The 20,505-nt window shown below is 43.0% G+C and overlaps 2 protein-coding genes across 6 annotated transcripts in view; both read left to right on the forward strand.

Moving 5' to 3' along the window:
* Window positions 1–4,447, forward strand: part of LOC119005693 — an 80,380-nt gene extending 75,933 nt beyond the window's left edge. Inside the window, exon 5 of the mRNA XM_037073554.1 lies at window positions 301–4,447. Coding sequence (XP_036929449.1) covers window positions 301–599 — 299 coding nt within the window. The 3' untranslated portion in view covers window positions 600–4,447. The remainder of the gene's footprint in view (window positions 1–300) is intronic.
* Window positions 593–18,546, forward strand: LOC119005776 (myelin basic protein-like). Of its 5 annotated transcripts, XM_037073693.1 has the most exons (7): window positions 593–851; window positions 10,119–10,223; window positions 10,414–10,440; window positions 11,278–11,307; window positions 13,282–13,359; window positions 13,497–13,515; window positions 16,932–18,546. In XM_037073693.1, the coding sequence occupies exons 1-6, from the start codon at window positions 732–734 to the stop codon at window positions 13,497–13,499; spliced, it is 363 nt and encodes a 120-aa protein (XP_036929588.1). In that variant the 5' UTR covers window positions 593–731; the 3' UTR covers window positions 13,500–13,515; window positions 16,932–18,546. The 5 variants fall into 5 exon arrangements, with proteins under 5 accessions (XP_036929588.1, XP_036929587.1, XP_036929591.1 ...); XM_037073692.1 differs by lacking the exon at window positions 13,497–13,515; XM_037073696.1 differs by lacking the exon at window positions 11,278–11,307 and having other exon boundaries at window positions 13,291–13,359.
* The last annotated feature ends 1,959 nt before the right edge of the window (window positions 18,547–20,505 follow it).

The following is a 20,505-nucleotide window of genomic DNA, read 5'->3' on the forward strand; positions in this document are numbered from 1 at the left end:
ATACCTGTTACTACACTGTTTTAACTCAAAAGAATATAGATGGTGGTGTCACTGACCAAAACAATAATTAGGAATCAAGTTAAGACTTTTGAGTTGCCCACATCTTTACTCTCAAACTCTTATCATTTCCTTTTTCAGCAGGTAAGGTTCATTCAAGTTCAGATGTGAAGCTTTAGCGCTGCTGGTCTCTGCTGCAGCAGGAAGGGCACGGTCCTCTCAAAAGGGCCCATTGTGCTGCTGTGGCTTGTTGTGTGCCATGCAGGCCCAACCCCATAGATGACCCTTGTTGTTTCTGCGCAGGCCTGGGTGAGGCAGATGCTAACCAGAACAATGGCTGCATCTCGGAGATGCCGGCGGTGACTGACTCCACGGGCGCTGAGGGCCCCCACCAGCCCTGGACCCCCGCCAGCACAGCTGACCCTGACGCCGCCACACCACGCCCCCACCTGGTCCGCCTCTTCTCCCGAGATGCCCCGGGCCGAGAGGACAACACCTTCAAAGACCGACCCTCCGAATCGGACGAGCTGCAGACCATCCAGGAGCACAGCGGAGCGGCTTCAGAGTGTGGGTCGGAGAGCCCCGAACAGGACTTAGAATAGGCTTGCTTTTTTTTCCCTCCCTCCCTCTCTTTTCTCTTTTCCCTCCTCTTTCTATCGGTCTCTCATTTAAGAGAGCGAAAAGAACCCCACATTTGACAAATACAAACATACTACCAACCAACTAGTACAACCATGGCATCCGCAAGCAGCTCTGCACAGGCCGCCTTCGGGCTGGGCCGGAGGAAGAAGGCTCCCGGCCTCCTGGATCAGATTGGAAACTTCTTTGGTGGGGACAAGAAGAGGAAGAGCAAGGTGAGGAAGCAGGGAGAGTTGATCTCAGTTCATTCTGCTGATTCACTCCCAGATCCACTTTTTACTTCTGATTCTTTAACAGATCTTGTAAGAATTTGTTGCAACATATTTGTCATATAGGTTTGTGTTGGTTTTACTGTTGTTTTTACTGGTGTGCCCAAGTCTGTCCTTTGATTCACATTAACTGGCTCATGAATCGTGGCTGGGTAACGACTTCGGGTGGGGTTTGTTTTATTTGAAATATTTTATTACACAGAGGCTGTGATTTTGAATCATTTAAGGATGAATCTCTATATTCTGGTTTTCTTTCATTTGAATGGTACTGACATTAGTAGCATCTCTCTCTTCAGTTAAATGTATTATATCCGTTGTAGACGTGATTTTGGTGGAATTGTTCTCTCGTTGCCGCCGTTATGCAGTTTGTTTATCGGAACATTTGTCAAACTGGAGTTGAGAACAGCCGTGTTTCAGTTCAGGTACGTCTCTAAATGATGATGTGAGAGACAGGAGATCCACGCCTGTGTCATTTAGCTGTGATACTGGTTCATGATTTTGCATTAGTTACTCTGCTCTCTAGGGTGATCTTTAAACATCTGTGATGAAGAAACTTCACTACTGTTTGCACGGTCTTGCAGTCTGCTAAGTCACTTTCAAAGATAATAATCACATTATGCTACAAATGATCAAAGAGATATAAGATGTATATTAGTATATAACGACATAATATTAGAGTAGGAGAAGTATTATCACTGCCTGTTTGGAAATATATACAAGCATCTGCATCCTATTAAGTAAGAACAGGCTTATCTTTGCAGGCAAGTGATTATGGGGCATTAGAGCCTGCAATGCTATTAAAAACTTTGTACTCTAGTGTTGTCAAGATAACCTAAGTATAAAAACCTTCCTGATAAGGCCCACTTGGAAAAAAAACACAAGATTTTTTGTCGGTTAAGTGTCCATTTCTGCTGCACGCCTGGCACCAGTTTGTCCATCACTCTAGACAGTGCTGATGGGCTTCTTGGCACTGCTGCATCGGCCATTAAGAACCAGATTGTGGCTCTGTTGGCCCATTGGTCAAGCACTCACCGATGCCCTCTGGAGGTGGGGATGAAATGGAATATAATAGCTTCAGCACCGAAAATGGTGTAAAATACAGATTTCACAGCAAAGTCCTGGTTATCCTGATAACACTGCTGCAACACGCTGAATCCCAAAGCCTCTTATAAGTGCTTTCAGGAAGAAGAAATGGAACTGTTGCTCTGTATGTTCCATCATGAGCCATGTTTGCTCATTTCTAGTAATCTCTGAGGACATTGCTGATATTAGTTTCAAAGGAGAGCTGTGCTGCACGGAATTTAATCTTGTGGACAAATAAATTCTATATAAGCTTTTTTTTTTCTCTGCCCAGCTAACGGTGCAGAGCGCCAAGCAGAGCGCTTCAGCGAAGTAACTGCAAAGAAATCACTCCAAAGCATGAAAATATGCATTTCCCCCAAGCCTTATGTCCATTTTGAAAAGATGTTTAGGATTAAACTTATTTTATTTTAACTGTATGCTACAAAGCTTTTCTTTGCCCTGCTCTACTGATAAGATATTGTTTTACTTTTGTAAAATGTTGAAACATTCAGGGAAAAATGTCAACAGAACAACTTGTGAAGCTTTCATTCAACATTTAGGCCTAGTGACCCATTTTTTCCATTTCTCTCCGTGATGATGACAAGTTTACTCAGACAAAGTTGTAGAAAAATATATTTATGTATTCACCAAGGGTTTGCCTTCTAATGATGAGCGTTCACACCTCAAGTGAATGACAGACAGGTTCGCCCCACCTCGGTTGCCTCTTGCAAAAAGAAAAAAAAAACCCTGCCTGCACTAACTTCCTGCTGCAAACATTTACTTTTTTCCAGCCAGAACTCATCATGAAGACAGATGTTTTTTTTAGCCTGATCTCTGATCTACTCTGCCTGTCTGTGTGCTCCTCTCAGATGTTCTTAATGCATACTTTTACTTCAAGGCTGCAGTATTAAGTGTCACTGTTCTTTGTTGGATCTTGAGAATGCATGCTTGTTTGAGAATGGTTTTAATATTTGGCAGGTGTGGAGCTTTTTGCAAAGTGATCCCTTGTGCTTTTTATGTCCTCTGTCCGATTTATTTGCATAATCTGAGCCCGAGTCTGGGCATTTTGGAAAATATTAAAGGGGAATTCATGCAGTCTTAAACCTGGTCCCTATTCGGACATATTTTGTGTGTAAATGCTTCATACTTGGTTTGGAATGCTTTGTAATTGGTCCAGTAGATTGCCTCAGCTAGCAGCTGCAAAACAGCCTCAACAGCTGTGATTTAATCCTTCAGGGCAACTTTGACTGTCAAAGTGACATCCACTGCTTGCTTCTGACATTAACAGGCTGAGCTTGTTATTCTACGTGTCTGACAAAAATTTTGTAAATGATTCTTATGGAGACAGACATTTTTTGGTAAATAATAAGATCCCTTTTGTAACCAGAAACACTGCTGTTAAAGGAAAAGTATTGCTCTGAAGTCTTGTGAGGGGAGTCGTTACAGTTGTTGCTTCATCTAATCAGTCAATTAAGTCAGCGACGTCTTGGAAATGAATCAAGCTGGTAAACTCCAAACTCCAACTCTTTCAACCATCATCTTCCAGTAGCAACTTCCCTCATGTGAGATTTCGGAGCATGACTTCTTCATGAGCAACACTTGTGTCTCTGGTCACAGAAAGGATCTTATCATTGACCAAAAAAGGTCTATTGCTTCTGTTGACAGACACCTAGAATTACAGCCTCAACCTGTTAGGGGCAGAAACAAGCACTCTGAGTGGACGTAACTTTGACAGTCGCAGTCGCCCTGAAGGATCACATTGCAGCAATTCAGCTGCCAGCTGAGGCGATCTACTGGACCAAATCCAAAACTTGTGGTAAGTATAAATCATGTGCACATCAAAACATTTAAAGACAGGGTCCTGGTTTAAAAATATCAGAATTTCCCTTTAAGACAGTACACATCAGATGCTTTATAAGTTGTGAGATAAAGCCAAAAATGAGGAAGTCAAGTCTCAGGACATGAAAACATCTGCAGGAAATCTGCATTTGAATACTAACACGTTTTTGATCATTTCAAATTACAGTAATGGACATTTGCTATTCAAGCAGAAATGTGGGATATATTTAAGTGTTAATTTGCATATTAATTTCTTGAATCAGTCATGTAATTCATTACTGTATATATAAGAATCAGGCTTTAGTAAAACAGCTCACAGTCGGAACCAAAACTTGTGTGATACTGTACTCTAACCCCAGTGTCTTGGATGACGAGGGGGGTGTCGGCGGCCCCCCCTCACATCCGTTTGCTCACCTCAGGTTCACGTGTCTTTAACCCGGTCGGAGAGTTTGTCTGAACCAGCAGTGGATCTGTGCCGATCCCTGATCTGTAACGCCTTCAAAAAAAACTTTGCAGTGGATACTTGTCAGCGTTTGTATCTGTTGTGAAGTGCTGTGACCGTTGACCTGTTCCTAACCTGATCCTGTTCTCAGCTCTTTATTTTTTTGTGATTACTGCTTGATTAAAACTCTTTAACAACACCCTCAGCGCTCTCTTTGTTTTGTTTTAATTCGTGTCTGGCTCAGTGTCTGCCATTTGGGTTTTTTTTCTTGTGTTGTAAAAGTGTGATGAAGTGTTTTAACTGCTGTGCTAACAGATGGTTACTTCAATTTCTTTTTGTTTAGCCTTAAGCAACAAAGAGAAACAAGGCATAAAAACTTCCACCATTTATTCAGTTGTCCCGGGGTTTGTCTACAGTGTCAGCCTTTAAGATTACAGTCTTAAAGACAAATGAATATATTCTAGAGTTCAGGCAATCACACAAAGCACTGCTAAACAAAAAGAGCTATCAGAGAAGGCTTAATTGAAAGCACAGCTACTGTTTATCTCCACTCTGATAGGCCTGAGTAATGGATGACTGGCTTGACTTTGTTTGTCTGAGCCTAAAGATGAAAATGCAGGACGAGAAAACAAAACACCCTTCAGTCTTTCACTCACAGTTTGCCACAAGCTAATTTGTTCTGGTTTTTACTGGAGGCGGGCGCGAATTGAAATTCATTAATTTGGAGCAGATCGGAGGAGAAGTGTTGCCACATTTGAGTCATTTAACGCCCGCCTGGAGACTTATATTCGCGTGAACAGCAGCATGCTCGGGATTACTACGAAAAAAAAACACAAAAGGCAACAGGGTTCATTTGAGAAATTCAGTCGGCACAGGCTCATTTTGATTTTCCATTTAAGGTGTCGAAATGCTTTCATCCTTCACTTACATGGACGAAAAAGCAAGTACAGTCAGGTACCCTGCCGCAGGAAATAACCCCACAATTTAAAGCAAAAAAAAAAAACACGTTCTAGGAATTAGGATAGACATACGTTGATTTCAATACTACTGAACAGCACGGACAGCAGGTCTGTCTGTAGCCTCTGACTTAAAGAATTAAAGAAATGTACCTAATGTTTAAGCATCTCAGACGTTTTGTTAATCTTCACAAATGAAACCACGGACGATATGTGAAGCACAAATGCAATCGGCAGATGTAAAAAGCTTATTATGCGAGAAATGGACTACAATGGTGGTCACCGTCATTATGTTTCACACTCCACTGTACTATACAGAATTTACTATAAATGGATCAGTCTACAAGTTGGAATAGTTTCCTGTAAAGACGGACTCACAAGAAAATTAGTCTTTGTTCAGTGAAACTAGTCTCACTTGGCCACTTTCCAGCAATCATCTTCTTTTAAACATGTTAAATGCTTAAATATTCACGTGCTGGGTAAAATGACTACCCTTCTGAAAAAAGAAAAATACGCCCTCTAGTAATATACATACGGTCCCTAAGAAAATTAGGTTGTCCTGTTTTTTTCTCCCTCATCAGTTCTATCCGACGGCACAGATAATTGCTCAATTTGCCTCCTTTATTATTTGGTGCGAGGCGAACGACCGGATTTCCTTCCGAGGCGGAACAGCGAGCTGCAGCTGCCACGTTTGTGTATCTCCACCGCGCAGACAAACTGATGTGTTTGTCAGCCCAATCAATTGGCCCTGCTCTCCTCCTACTAATGAATCTAAAGGAGTAGAAGTACAAAAACAGGTCCACTGTTCGAGCGAGGGTGCACAGTCTAACAATAAAGGGCAGACGGGCTACTTGCAGAAGAAGTTACTGAACGGATCTGTGCCGTAACAGGATATCTCTACGCAGTTCGAGTGTGGAGTGGGAGCTAAAGTATTTTCTCTGATGTTGATCTGTGAAGATAACGATGAAGATTATCTTCCCCCTCAGCTCAGGATTAATTATTAAACATCATGTATAATGAAGCGGGTTCCTGATCGGGCTGTGACCTCTAACCTCAGAGTAGACAGATGTGATCATTAACCTGCACTTTGGGATAAAGTGGGCGAGAATATGTCGGCGCTCATTCAGTGTCCTGAATCCAGATGTCTCACTGTCCTCAGCCTCAACTTCTATTATGTATGCGTGACAGCAGAAACGTCTGAGACCTGCTTGGCTAACTGTCTCGGGCTTTAGAAACTGAAAGGGATAGTTTGACATTTTTGAAAAAAAAAAAAAAACAATTTTTCTTTTTCTTACTGAGAACTAGGCGTGTGATGATTAGCTTAGCTCAGCTTAACGTTAAGGCAGGAAACAGGGAAACAGCTAGCCTCACTCACTAATCAGCAAGTTTCATTTAAAAAAAAAGACATATATATAGTGTTCATGGTAGCCTGACTTTTAGCAAGCTACAGGGATTGAAATGGCACAACATTTTGTAGGCCTACTTAATGTACATTTAACAAATCCTAATTTCTTAGACTATTGGAACAGCATTTCTAATTTTGAGTAAAATGTCTCATAAACTTTTGGATGGATCATCTTTTAATTTGGTACATCCATGTTGACCACAGGATGAAATGTAATCACTTCAGTTTGTCCAGCACTTAAGTTTACATTCAAATACCTGTAAAACTAACGACCACCCTGTCAGTGTTAGCTGTGCTTTATGTTAAGTGCTTATTCGTAAATGTTAACATGCTAACATCATTAACATAGCAGCCTACCTGAACATTACTCTCCCAAAACATTAGCATATAGCCTACCTGCATCATCATTGTAAGCAATTCGCCAAGCTAGCATTAGTATCCAGCTCAGGTCACCACAGTTACGAGAGCCATGTTAGCTGTTTAGCCCCGTTGGCTGGTCTTTGTTCTATGCTAAGCTAAGCTAACCTTCGCCTAACCTTGTCCAAGTCACTGCAAAAGAAGGTAGGCTCAACTCATCTCCGTGAATACTGAACTACTCTTTAGAAGACATTTAAATGCCCATTTGTAATGTCACAGACTTAACTAACTGCTTTTCACCACTGCAATTTATGTTTCTTGTCAAAATGATAAACTGAAAAGGAAAAAAAAAAAACAACACCAAGCACAGAAAGCTCAGAAATCCCAAGGAAAGGTCACAATAGCATAGTGAATAGCAGTCTATACAAAATGCACACAAATTGTGTGTGTGTGTGTGTTACAGGGGGATGGAAATGAGCCCTTTCTTTTTGTAGTTTAGCGACTTAAATCCATTATAAGACCATTTAGTCTCGGCAGAGTGCCTCAGCTTCCCCGCTTGAGATTTTAAAAGTCTCTATCATCTTTAGCAGCGTGCCAAGAAGCTAATGGATACCCAATTTACATGTTGTTTTTTCCTCCTCCTTTAAATAAGTGTAACATTCACTTGACGCTTGCAGTACAGCTGAAGTAATTCAATGCCATCTTGCACTTCTTTTTTATGATTTAGAAGAAAAAAAAGTTTTAAAAAAAATGATAATAATACAGGCAGAAAACGTGTTACAAAGCAGAAAAGGAAAATGAGATGTGGGAGCGTCTCACATCAAAGGGACAACTGAAATTGAGACTGTACCAGCAGAATTCGTGCAGCATTATTTGATCTCTTATTTCCTCTCACGTCTCTCCGTTTTTTTTGTTTTTTTTTAATTCTCCCCTCCTTACCCTGAACAAAGACCCAGCAGTGGTCGCCGAGATCGCTCTGTTTTCTCCCCTCCCTTTCATTTCTGCCTCCGTTTCCCATAATCTACATCTGGACAGAGACGGACACAAGGGAAGACATGCGCTCACACAAGGGGGCATCATTAGGGGGGTCAGCAATGACAGGAAGGCTTTAGGATTTACATCTATTCAGAGAGGAGTTTTTCCTACACACACTGTGAATGTTTCTAAATGGAAACAAAGTTCTCTTTATGTAAGCCCATGACTGTCTGTCTGGATATCCATTCGAGCGGAACGTGCTCCAGGGTGGGAACCTTCCCTTTTTGGTTTTTTTTGGTCCATTTTCATAAAACAAACAAACAAAAAAACACACAAAAAAAAAAAAAAACATGAAAGATGATGGAAGTGACGTCTAATCTCACGCCGCGTGTCCATCACGTTGCGTAAATGGCCTTGGCGGTGAAAGTCCCCCCCCCCCCCTTGTTGGTTGCCTTGAGCTTCTTTGATGTGAGGTAATGGATGTGAGTCATCATCTGACACACACACACACACACATATAAACACACGTATGTTTTCCGGTTACTTTAACAGGGTCAGAGAGAGGGATGAATGCGGTAACATTAACAGAACAGACTGCGCGTACCGAGTGGGTGGAAATGAGTTTGCTCTCCTGTGGGCTGCAGGTTGCTGATGGCATATCGTTATTAGAGGAATCATACCTTTCCCCTCCGGTGTGTCTCTGCTGTTTGTGTGTGTTGATAGAGGAGTTCCTCTAATGCAGCGGGGCCTGAAAGTCAGAGCCCATCGACCTGTTAAGCACTCACGCTGACTTGCTCTTTGTGAAGTCGGGCTTCGAAGATCTCAGCTGCATCGATTTGCACTTTGGGAGGACGATTACTCTTCTTGTTCAGACCTAGCCAATGGACAGGAACACACTGGCATCCTCAGGCACTCGTTTGTCCCATTTTAATATGTTTTAAGCACCTCATGGCCGAAGGTGTTTGTCAGTTTGGGATAAGGGTGGACGAGGTGGGAGTCGTCTGCAATGTGAGGCTGAAGTTAGCAGGACTGATTGAAATATATTCATATCAGGGTTGCTGCCTCTCAGCAGTCACTTCTGACTCTATGTGTACAGTTTTTAAGGATAAAACACTTATTACAGCAGAGTAACTGTCTTCAGTAAAGAACACACTCCTGGTGAAAGCTCCCATTTTTCATTGGAAAAACGAGATCAGCCCTATGTTCCCACATTTCTAGGACATTTTCAAAATTAGGTCTACATTTCCCTTCAATTTAAGGGTTAGGGTTAGGCTAACCTTAAGCCCCAAGGAAATGAGGGAACATAGGGCTGAATTTTGGAGAAAAAAAAAATCTTAGATATGTGGGAACATAGGCACACTCCCAGCCAGTAGAGGCCCAGACAGAGCAGGAAACAACATCAAATGCATCCACGAAAGCAGCATTGCCTAACTGTCTTTTGTGATTTCATTGAGTGGGTAGGGTCACAGCATTACGTAATTATTGTCTTCACCGTTATCCGCCACACGTAGCCCACTACCACTCAGTCTTTATCCTATCCAAAAGCATCCTCACATGTATCACATAGTAAACGCGTCCCTCTCATGTGTAAAAGATCCGCACTTGGCAGCATAACGTAATCACCATGTTAGATAATCATCTGATCCGACGCTGTGTCTTGATGAATAGACCGCCCAGCTGCTTTATATGCTGTATAATAGGGTTGTTGTGTAACCTACAGATCCATTCAAAAGTTAGGTCAAGATGGATTATTGGATATTTCACAGGTGAGTAACCCCGTTTACCCAGCACGAGTGGTTTTGTAAAATGTCAACAGTTCCACTAAAAGGTGAATCATTTGTGTAATATTGCTGTTTTCCCTTTTTTTAAAAGGTAAGTACACGCATCACCAGGACAACCCACTCAAATGTGTGTCGTATTCATTCGTGCCTGTTAGCACTGTCTTCTTCATCACCTTACTTCAACAGAGCTGTATATAACTATTATTATAACTATTAATATCATTTTTTACATTTATTGTTAAAAAAATATTTTGAAAATCCCTGAAACTGTATATCACCATCTTAACCTACATCCTAAACTTTTGGAAATAACATGTAGGTCTATTGTTCCTTTCCTTTCCTTTCCTTTCCTTTCCTTTCCTTTCCTTTCCTTTCCTTCCTGTCTTCCCCCTGCAGGGATCTTTCCGGGGCGCTCTCTCTCCAGGCCCTCAGAAAGCCTCTGCCACTTCCCCACGTAAGCGTGGAGCAGAAAACGCTGTGGTCCATTTCTTCCGCACTATCGTGAGTAATATGAATAACATTTGACGCACTCGCCGTGCCTATGAATAGGAATAGTGTCTGAGCCTGCAGTGTTTCCAGCATCCCCGTCACTACCAGTGTCCCCTCCATGTTTGTCTCTCTCCTCTTCTGTGACCTTCTCATGTCTGACTCTGGCCAAACTCTTTCCTCTCTGTGATTAATTCCTCTTCAGGTGTCCCCTGCCCCTCCTAAATCCAGGGTGAGTCTGCTTTTATCTATCGCTGCCTCTCGCAATACAAAAACAGCGGGACCTACAAAATCATCATTGCCATCAAACATCATCAGTACCATTATTATAGTTTTTTGACAGTAAACACAATCAAAAACCGATGAGGAGAGACAGTCAGGGTTCAGTGTTATCGTTAAACACAATCTCTTAGCATGAGATATGAGACTTAACACGGCATATTTGTAGAAATGAAAACATTGCATTCTTTCATCAGGGCAGACGGTAACACGGTTCAGATCACAGGAAACTCTCATTTCACATTCATCACAACAGTTGAGCGTCCTGCTGCACGCTGAAATTTGATCACAGTGTTGCATCTGAATCAGATCAGATAAAAGAGCTCCTGTTTACAGCCCGAAAGAAAGAAAGAAAGAAAGAAAGAAAGAAACAGAGAAAATATGCACAAATGATCATCATCACCGGAAAATTGACGTTAACAGCAGGCCGTTTCATCTGAAACCCGGCACAAACTCTGAACACAGTGCATTTCAAGCTTTGTTACTCTGTCGTGTATTCCATCCGTTGTTTCTCTACATGCTGTATGTCTTCTGAATGATTCTAAATGTGTGCTCTCTCTCCCGTGTGAGCATCTGCCTCACTCCTCTCTCCACCTCCTCCCCACATGTCTTCTCCCTTCCCCTCTGTTCCTCATCTGCTCCTCCCCCGTGACCCTGTGACTTCCCTCCCCTGGACGGACCCTCCTCTCCTTCCCGTCCTGCCTTTTGCGCCGAGTAAGACACACATTTCTACTTGTCCCTGCTCCTCTTTACGTCTTGTCCTTGTCTCTGTGTTTCTTTACACGTCCAGTGGAGAGGACTAGCAGCCAAGATAGGCCTGGTAGGTGGTTTGAGAAGACCGCAGGTATCATGCCTAATCAAACCGAAGGGGGGGGGCTGTGAGGTCATCATCTAAAACGACCTTCGCCCGTGACTCTGATTTCATTCAGTCTCCATCTACCACATCAGCCGCTGTAATCTGTCCACGCATCAGCGATAACGTCCTCATTTCCTTCAGACCTAAGTCCATTTTCAGGCACATCATTCCCATTTGTGTAGCCCCCTGACTCCATATGGTCATGTCCATATATTGTACGTTCTCGATAACACAGGCATTGTTCCGCTCTTCATTATCATAGTTTCATTTTTTAAAAATTCCTTTGTGGCTGGCAGAAGTGAGGCTGCCTCCTGCTTCACCTGGCCATGTTATCAGCACTTCACTGCAGCTCCTCATGCATGTGTGTGTGCGAGTGCGCTTGTGTCTGAATCATGGAGCAGCCGAGGTTGTCGGGGGTAAAAGTTGACTCAGAGAAAGGAAACTCTCCTCAGGGACTCTACATGAATTATTTGGGAGGAACATGGAGGTCTGACATTTTCTCCACCTGAATTTCTATTTTAAGTTAAAGGTGCGATGTCTAAGAAAGGGGGGCAGCTGAGTTATTGAGTTAAATTCTCAGATATTGCACCTTTGAGTTATGATAAAATAGATCAGATCTGATTTTTTTTTTTTTATGTATATAGCCCACAATCACAGTCACATTGACTCAGTGTGCTTTAAGTCTGAATTGATCGTGAATTCAATGGGGAAATGTGGTCATTCAGGATCAGTTTATATGATTTTGGATTGTATATGGTGTTGTTAAGGTGAATAGACAAAATTCAGTGGAGGGTTCAGGAACAAATTAATAATATGCGTGTGAAACATAATGTCAGCTTGAACAATCACCAGAATAAAATGACGACATTTCGCATTTCTGCATGGGTACGTGTAAATTTAGATGAGCTCCTACAATACATGTCATATCACCTTCACATCAGGTGTCGCAATGAAGGAGCAGATAGCAGTGTTGTCACAGCTGCCAAGCCAGAGACCACTGTTCGAGACTGTGTTTCAACATTTAAAAGCATGATGTTTTTAATGAGACAGCTTCTAGATATGTTTGTGGCAACAAATTCATTTAGTTTATGACGAGACATCTGGTCGATTTGCCGCCAAATACCAGACTTTGAGCAACAAAACCAGGTATTTTCAGCCTGAAAACTGAACCAAAAGAGATATAAAGTTTCAACTTACCTGTAGTTTATAGACATGTACATTCCCAGCATTTATTCTGGCGAGTGGGTTGGGTTCAGCCCCCATCACCTCTTCATTAATTTTCATACAGTCTCTAACTGTTTTTCGGAAATTTAAACTTAAAACCAATTACTTTTGTACACTTTCATGGACACTCGATTAGACGTCAACAGTTCTGTTTTTCCCACGTGAAAAGACAAAGACTCCGAGCTGTATTAGCTACCTACATTTATTTGGTTCGTTTCACCCACCATCAGGCAGTGAATTAATCAGCTCACTGAAAGTCATTAAGAAGCGCTGGTCGAGAAGTGATTAGCATCTGCTGTCATGTTTTGTACCAGGTATCAGCTTCTACAAAAAGCAACCAGAAAACTTTTCCTCTTCCTGTCGAACTTTGCTTCTTTGTAGCTTTTCCACCTCATGAATAATTTACACAAAGTACCTTGCCAGAAGTGGAACACAGTTATACAACAGAAGTAGGGCAGAATTGGATTGCACTGTAATCGATACCTAGCTTCCTCCGATATTTTGGATTGTCGTCCAGCACGCCGATTGTTTTACTCCCCAGACACCCCAGAGAAGGAGTTCTTCAGTATTATATTCTCCTCTCTTCCCCTCCGCTCACCCCCAATAAATTGAAAAGATCTGGGGCTCTCTGTAGGAAGGTCAACCATGTCTGAACCCACTTGACAAAAGTCTCAGAGAGTCTTAACACACTGATTTCTGTTCTCCCCCTGCCAGGGCGACCAGAAGTCACAGTCCGGTAAAGCCAAGAAGGCCGGTGCAGGGGAAGGCACCCTGACTAGGATCTTCAAAATGGTAAGAAACCGCTTGTCAAATGCGAGTTATTTCCCGGCAGCTTGCCTCCACTTTCCCCTTTCCTGGAAGTTAAAATCACAAAGTAAAATGGAACACTTACCTAACCACTCTCTTGCCCCTGTTCCTTTCTGCCCCAGTGATGATATCAGCAGCAGAGTGAGTAACCGATGCGCGATTGGAGGGATACTTGAGTTTAACTCATTCCGCATTTGTTTGATATGCTTGGAAGACATCCTAATCTCATTACCACTGCAGCAGCAGCAGCAGAATAATAAGAGGCTTTTAGAGACAAGATTGATCATCGTGCATGCTACGAGCTTTAAGCCAGGGCTGATATAATCATGCTGAAGATGGTGGATCCAGTTGAAAAGGTTCCAGTGGGGCTACAGCTAACATACATATACTTTACAGGAAAGGGAGCGATCGCTTATGCACAGTGATATAACATTGTTACGCAACCTCAGCAATCAGTTGCCAGGCACGACTGTCTCCCTCAGGTCCCTGGAGGACTCACTGCGCAAAAAAATTTGGCAGAATAGAAAACTGATCATTAGTGGCTGAAAATGCCACCATTTGATAATGTTTTAATGAAATTTTTGGCGTAATCGGCTGTAGCAACATCAGCCCCCATCAAAAATTAAATGGAACTAGATGGCACTCGGCTTGTGGAGCTCAAACTGAGCTAGTTAAGCGAGCTAATGTCACAGCTCAGCCAAGGAGGACGCCATTAATGTTTGTGTCCAGTGGCATTGTCCCTCCATAGATGCACACTTCCTTCTACGTGGCGATAAAGTGTAGGAAAGGAATTAGTTCCTACATAAGGCTCCTCACAACGAGGTCTGCGGATTACCTCGAGTAACTGGATCATTATTTCTGGAAATCATTTTTTGGTACTTTAAGCGCCACAAACTGATTGCTGTCTAGCCTCCATTACATTTAAGAGAAGGCGGAGGAGGGCAGAAGGAGTGGCACAGTGAAAGAGAGGTTCACAGAGAACCAATTTATATGCAGATGATGTCATTTCTACATCCATTACACTGCGCAATCAGTACTGACTTCATAACGGCAAGTCAAAGCAAAAAAAGATGTCCGGTGCAAGTTTGAATAACACGGTTTGTCACCAGGCAAACGTCACCAAAAGACGGTAAAGGTAAGCTGGGAGCAATCCTGTCAGCCAATCAAAGCGTGCGCAGAGTCAGTCGGACATGTCAGCGGTGACACAACGGACTGCTGGACAGAAAATGTATTTGAGTTAGAATCGTTTTTTGATAGAAAATTAAACTTTAGAGTACTTTTTAAAAAAAAAAAATCTGCACTTATGTAACTCTAACAGGCTGAAGCTCGAATAGAAACTGACTATTCAAAACACACCACACTCCACGTTCAATTGGATGACGCATCCACAGCTCCTCCGCTTCCCAATTCACAGAGAATCTTCTCATTCGTTGGTTTGTCTCCATGCGTCATAAAAAAAAAAAAAAAGGAGTGGCGGCTCTCGTGCTCCGTCAGTTCTTTCCGTGTCAGGTTTTAATTAGCCAGCCGCTCTCACTGTACCTGAGAGGAGTTGGTTAAATCCAAATTTCCCCAGGGCTGAGTCCTCATCTGTTGTAGCTAAATTACTGTCACTGATCTCGAAGAGATGAACAACCCCACAGACTAAACTTCTGGGATGCTCGCCTCGCGTCTTTCATGAAACAGGGTTGGATCAGCGCCACCGCACCGCCGCTTCCCTTTCATGAACAGGCTGCGCTGTCTCAATTGGGAATGACAATAAAGCCACATTAACTTTTAATTAATGTGTGACACTTCTTCCGTTTTAATTCACTTGCCTTTCATTTTCAGATGCCACATTGCGTTTTGCTCACTCATGACAGATAATGAATTTCATCCGAAATAGCTACAAGGAGAGATTAGAACAAAAGCTCGGTTCCCCGCAGTCGTTTCATGAGGAGTAAAAAAGCCTCTCACAAAATGGATTATCTTCCTGAGCGATCCACAAAGATTTGTCTCATTTGTATAATCTTTGTGCCTTTCAGATCAGCTACTCTTTCTACTTTCCTTTTTTATTTGAATGAGAGAGTGGGAAAAAGTACAATGCCGTCTCGGAGCCGGCTTTGTGTTGATGAATTGGGATGTCTAATCAGAGGCTCCGTGGACAAAAAAAACAAATAAAAAGGGGAGATTTTGCCTCAGGAAGGATGCAGTGCCCGAAAACCACAAAGACAACACATCTGCAGAATCTGTGGCCAACGGATGAGATGCAACCTATTTTCCTAAGAAATTATTTTTTCGCTTTAGCTTGAGGTCAAACACAAGAGGAGCTCCCTCTGACATAAACATGTTCCTGTAGGTTCTGCCAAAAGAGAACTAAAGCATGAGAAAGATAAAACACAGAAAAATACACATAGCAAATAAAAATGTTAAGATTCAGTGGCTTAAAATGTTGACTTGCTCTCTCATTAGTTTGAGTAATTGCCTTGTGATTACTTCTTAATTACTTTATGAAACACTTGATTAAGTTTCTTATCATCTTTAATCGTCTTTCTCTGAAGTTTGACTACAGAAGTCAAACACTGTCCTCATTATCTCAACAGTTTGAATTAGCATCGCGTCATTTTGACTCAACATGAGTATTTTTTTCTTTCTTCATCACTGATATTTCATTCACCTCTTTTCTGTTTCTTATTTGGACCGGCTCCCATAACTTTACATCACTGCAGGCCTGAAAATTGCCGACGGACATACTAACCTGCTTATTTCTCACATTAAAAGGACTGCTCTGACTTTCCAGCGTCCAGCCCTGGTCTCATTATTTGGCAGAGGAAATGTTTGTAACTTCTTTGAACTGATGAAATACGTTCTCTGTTCTCCCCAGTGGCCTGTGGAAGAGTTCACACAGAAAGGAAAATTAAGCCATTGTCTGCTCACCCTCATGCTGATGGAAAGTGGGGTGAAGTTTCACAGTCCACAAAACATTTCTGGAGCTTCACAGCAAAACAGTGTGGCAGTACTTTCCTAATCAACTGAAGTGACTTTTTTTCTAAACACACACAAAAAAGGAAGACAGAAAGAAATGAACATAAAATGGCTCCATACGCCTCGTCTAGTGTAATCCATGTCTCAAGAACCCATTTTAAAGCCAAAATCTTCATCGCAACCCACAGATGAGCTTAAGAAGGGTTTTCAAATCAATCTGGGCTCTTCCTGAGAACCGGATGACGCCTGACGAGCTGTGTGGAGCCATGTTCATCTATTTCAGCTATTTAGGAGAAAGCTGCAACAGTGTTTTGCTGCTCCAGAAATGTTTTGTCGGCCAGTGATTGAATTTTCATTGCTGGGTGAACTTCTCCTTTCTCTTTTTTTTTCCAACACAGGATGTGTTGTGAGAAAAGGCTTCTCTGTGTGAAACGTTCCTGTAAGCAATTGCCCGTTATTTACACACTTTGGTGTGATGACCGGTGGGGCCGGGCCGGACTCCAACAACAGCATCAGAGTGGTCCTTCAGTGCTGAGCGAGGTAAAGCGCTGCCCCTCCTTCTGTGTACTCATCGTGTGTCTGGCCTTGTGTTGCAGGGAAGCAGGAGTGCTTCTCCAGCCAAACGCTGAGGTCCCTTTCTACAACCCCCTTCCAACAGCACGAGGGCAGACGTTCAAGAACTCGGGACTAAAGTGGGGAAAAAAAAAAAAAAGAGGAAGAAAAGGAGGAAATCTCGTCACCCCTTAATCACACGTCCCCCTCCACCTCTGATAACACTCTAATGTAGCGCTAAATCCTCCCTCGACTCCCCCATCACCAACCCCCACCCCACCACCCCACCACCCCTTTTTGGCTGGTAGATAGCGACACAATCTGTTGCCCCCTCCCCCGCATGCTTTGTGCTGAGTCTGTGCAGTCATCCTCATCATCGGTGTGAACTGTTTGCTGAATTTTGACCCTGAAGCCGCTCACATGTGCAGCCTGAATGACCTCCTGACCCCCCGCCGTGGCTCTCCCTACATGTGCTTGGGTTTCTCTGGACGTCTTCGACAGTTATCTCTAACACACACAAAAAAAAGAGCGGCTAAAGCGGAGCAGGCCCGGAGCAGAAGAGGGTTTTCGGCCGGTTGCGAGTCCGACTGACTCGACCGTCATTGCCGCTTGATGATTGGACGAAAAGGCCCCGGGTCGTTTCTGTTTTAGCAGAGAGCGGTTTTCTGTCTTGTCGCACTTCGTCTTCGTCGTCGCCCTCGGACCTTTCTTCCGTGTTTAAGTTGTGTCTTGTTATAGATTTAACATTGTTGTGAGAGCCACGTGGTTACTTTCATTCAACCCCCGTGTCTTCGCCGTAGTTAAGTGTCCTGTCATGAGTGTGATGTCGATCTGTGTTCGTCATTAGGGCCTAAGGCTGGCTGTGGATTTTGTGGTAAAACAGTTTTTAATTTCTAAAACCTTCTAAATCAGTTTTATGAGAATAGTCACTGAACAAAACCAACCAGATAAATTAGTCATTTTCTAACATGTTATTTCCTTTTTTCAGATAACGTCATTCACTAACGTTCCTCTGCATATGTAGAACTAAATCCCTCTGTAGTGCTCTGTAGTTTCCGCCTTTTATAAACTGCCAGACTCTGAATCTGCAGCGTTAGCGCCAGATTCGGACCTCTCCTCTCTGCTTCAGCGCAGTCTAGGTCTCCTCTCTCTTCGTCTTCACCGTTTCTTACCTTACGCACATACTGTAAATTCACAACCGCAAGTGCCTTTTCCTCCCCGACTACCAACAACAACGTGCTGTGTTTCGCCCCCCCCCCCCAATAACTGGAAGACACAAACAGAAATTTCAAAAAGGTGCTCTGTGACTAACTCTGTGCAGGTTTTTTCTGAAAAAAACAAAACAAAACAAAAACAACAACAAAAGGCCAGTCGAAGAAGAGCTCGGCACTTCCACTTTGTGCTGTTCGGAAAAACATCTGTCTTCAAAAAAAAAACAAAACAGCAGGCGTGTGTGACCTGTCAGCGTTCGTCCCTCCCACTGTTTGTGCGTGCTTGAGCCTCCCGAGTGCTGTGCAGTGTTTTCTTTTTCTGAATGGATCCTCTGGATGAATGTAAAAGATTCCTCCTCATTATTGTTGTATGTGTAATAAAAAAAAAAAAATGACCAGCCACTTAACTGAGAATAAAAAAAAATAAAAATTATAAAACCACCTCTACTCCCAGCCTCCTGAAGTGTGTGTGTTTTTTTGCTTGGCGTGACATGACAACAACAACGACAACGAATGCCCTGACATAAAGAAAAACTAAAAAAAAGCTGAGGTGGATGGAGTGATGTTACTGGGTCAGGTCACTGCATCAAAGCAGGCGGCGAAAAAAAAAAAAAAAGCTTGACACAGTTCCTTTCATTACAGACGAGCTCATGACTCATTTGGTAAATCACTATTCAAGCCCACAACTCACGACTGGAGCTGGATGGAGCGCAATTCAGGCCAAGTGGAAGCCCACCGTGGCCCTGAAGATACATGAATGAAACACACAGAAGATCTCCATTCATCATTCATATATATATGTCACTGTCTCTGAGCGGACACGAGGAGAAACCAAATTTAACATTTCCAACATGTATGAGTTATGAAGACGGTAGAAAAAGAGGGCATGTGTGCTGAGAGGAGAGAAAATGTCAGCTTCTCAGGGATCGTGAGGGAAATAAATCTGACATTCTGGGAGGTAAACTTACTTTCTCGCTGAGTGTTCAGACACTAGCTGTGTCTCAATTCAGGGGCTGCATCCTTCGGAGGCCGCATCAGAAGGCCAAGTACATCCCAACTCCACGCGAAGGCTGTCCCAACTCGAAGGCTCCTCTGAATGCAGCCTTCTTTTCCCTCTTTTTGGAGGATGCACAGCTACTATCCTTTCGTAGACATATCCCAAGATATTCTTTGCACGCCCGAAGAAGAAGATAGAAAGAGAGAAAATGGTGACATTGCGTGGCATAGATGGTCACTTTCGCGGGCCTGGGCAGCAGAAATCGTGACGTCAGGGTAAAACATCTGGTGATGCAACCAGGAAATGCTCCAAAGGCCAGACTGTCCCATTTAAACGGTAGATGCATTTAACAAAGTCTCTCTGAAGGATTCGCCTTCGAAGACCATAAAGACTGGGTCCTTTGAAGGAAGGATGCAGACCCTGAATTGAGACACAGCAGATAATCACTCCGCTGTGTGTCCATTACTAAGGCGAGACCTCCAGAAGGGACACCAGAGCAGTTAGCTTACACCTAGCTTGCTGTAATGACTATAAACAAGAGGGGGTTATCTGATCCAAGGCAGGTGTGAGTAACAGTTCTTTGAGTTTGAAGACTTATCACAAACAGCATGTTGATTTATAGAAATATGAAATGGGATCAGCCACCACTCACCAGCAAGACCAGCATATGTGTTGTGTTTTGGTGCTGGTCTATGCTGGGTTTTTTTTTTGTTTTGTTTTGTTTTACCAGCAGGGACATTATGTGCCTCAAACAGTGACTTTAAGCGGCACTATGTCTTTTTAGAGAAATTCTGACCCAGGCGCCTAATATTTATAATTTCAGTAAGGTGATAATACAAACCCAGAAATCCATGAGTGAATGAACAGGCTTGTAGTGGTCCAATTGTGTGAGACTTGCTATTTTTCTTTGTTTGTGCCGATTTCCCCTCGTGGCTGATTGCAGGGGATTCAGATCACCTGCGCGCAGGCTGGTGGTGGAGAGGCCGACTGTTGATTGAGGAGTGGAAGCAGCATGGGGCGTTTTCCTCCCAGCCAATCATGGTTGTGATGACACCCTTTTTGTGAAGGCTTAAAAGTGGTGGTGGGGGGGGGAAATGGCACACTGGTGACCCCACACCCTCCTTCTAAATCTGTCCATAACACATTGCAAACGTCATTCCCCTTCGATCGTCAGCTGGAAACTCTGGTCTGTTTAGCCCCTTTTTGTTTTCTCGGTTGCCCCATATCAGTCTAGTGAGGAAACAGCGTTTATTTGGGAACCCCTTTGAAATATCCGATGACACCGTTGGAGGCCAATTAGCTTGAACGTTTTCACAGTCTCTGTTGCTTTGTGTTGAAAGCTGGTGAGGGCAAAAAGGGGTAAGATGGGGAAAAAAAACATTAATGGTCTTCAAAAATATGCAATTTCAA

This window comes from Acanthopagrus latus, chromosome 17 (genome assembly GCF_904848185.1).
Source record: "Acanthopagrus latus isolate v.2019 chromosome 17, fAcaLat1.1, whole genome shotgun sequence".
In the NCBI taxonomy this organism is placed as follows: domain Eukaryota; kingdom Metazoa; phylum Chordata; class Actinopteri; order Spariformes; family Sparidae; genus Acanthopagrus; species Acanthopagrus latus.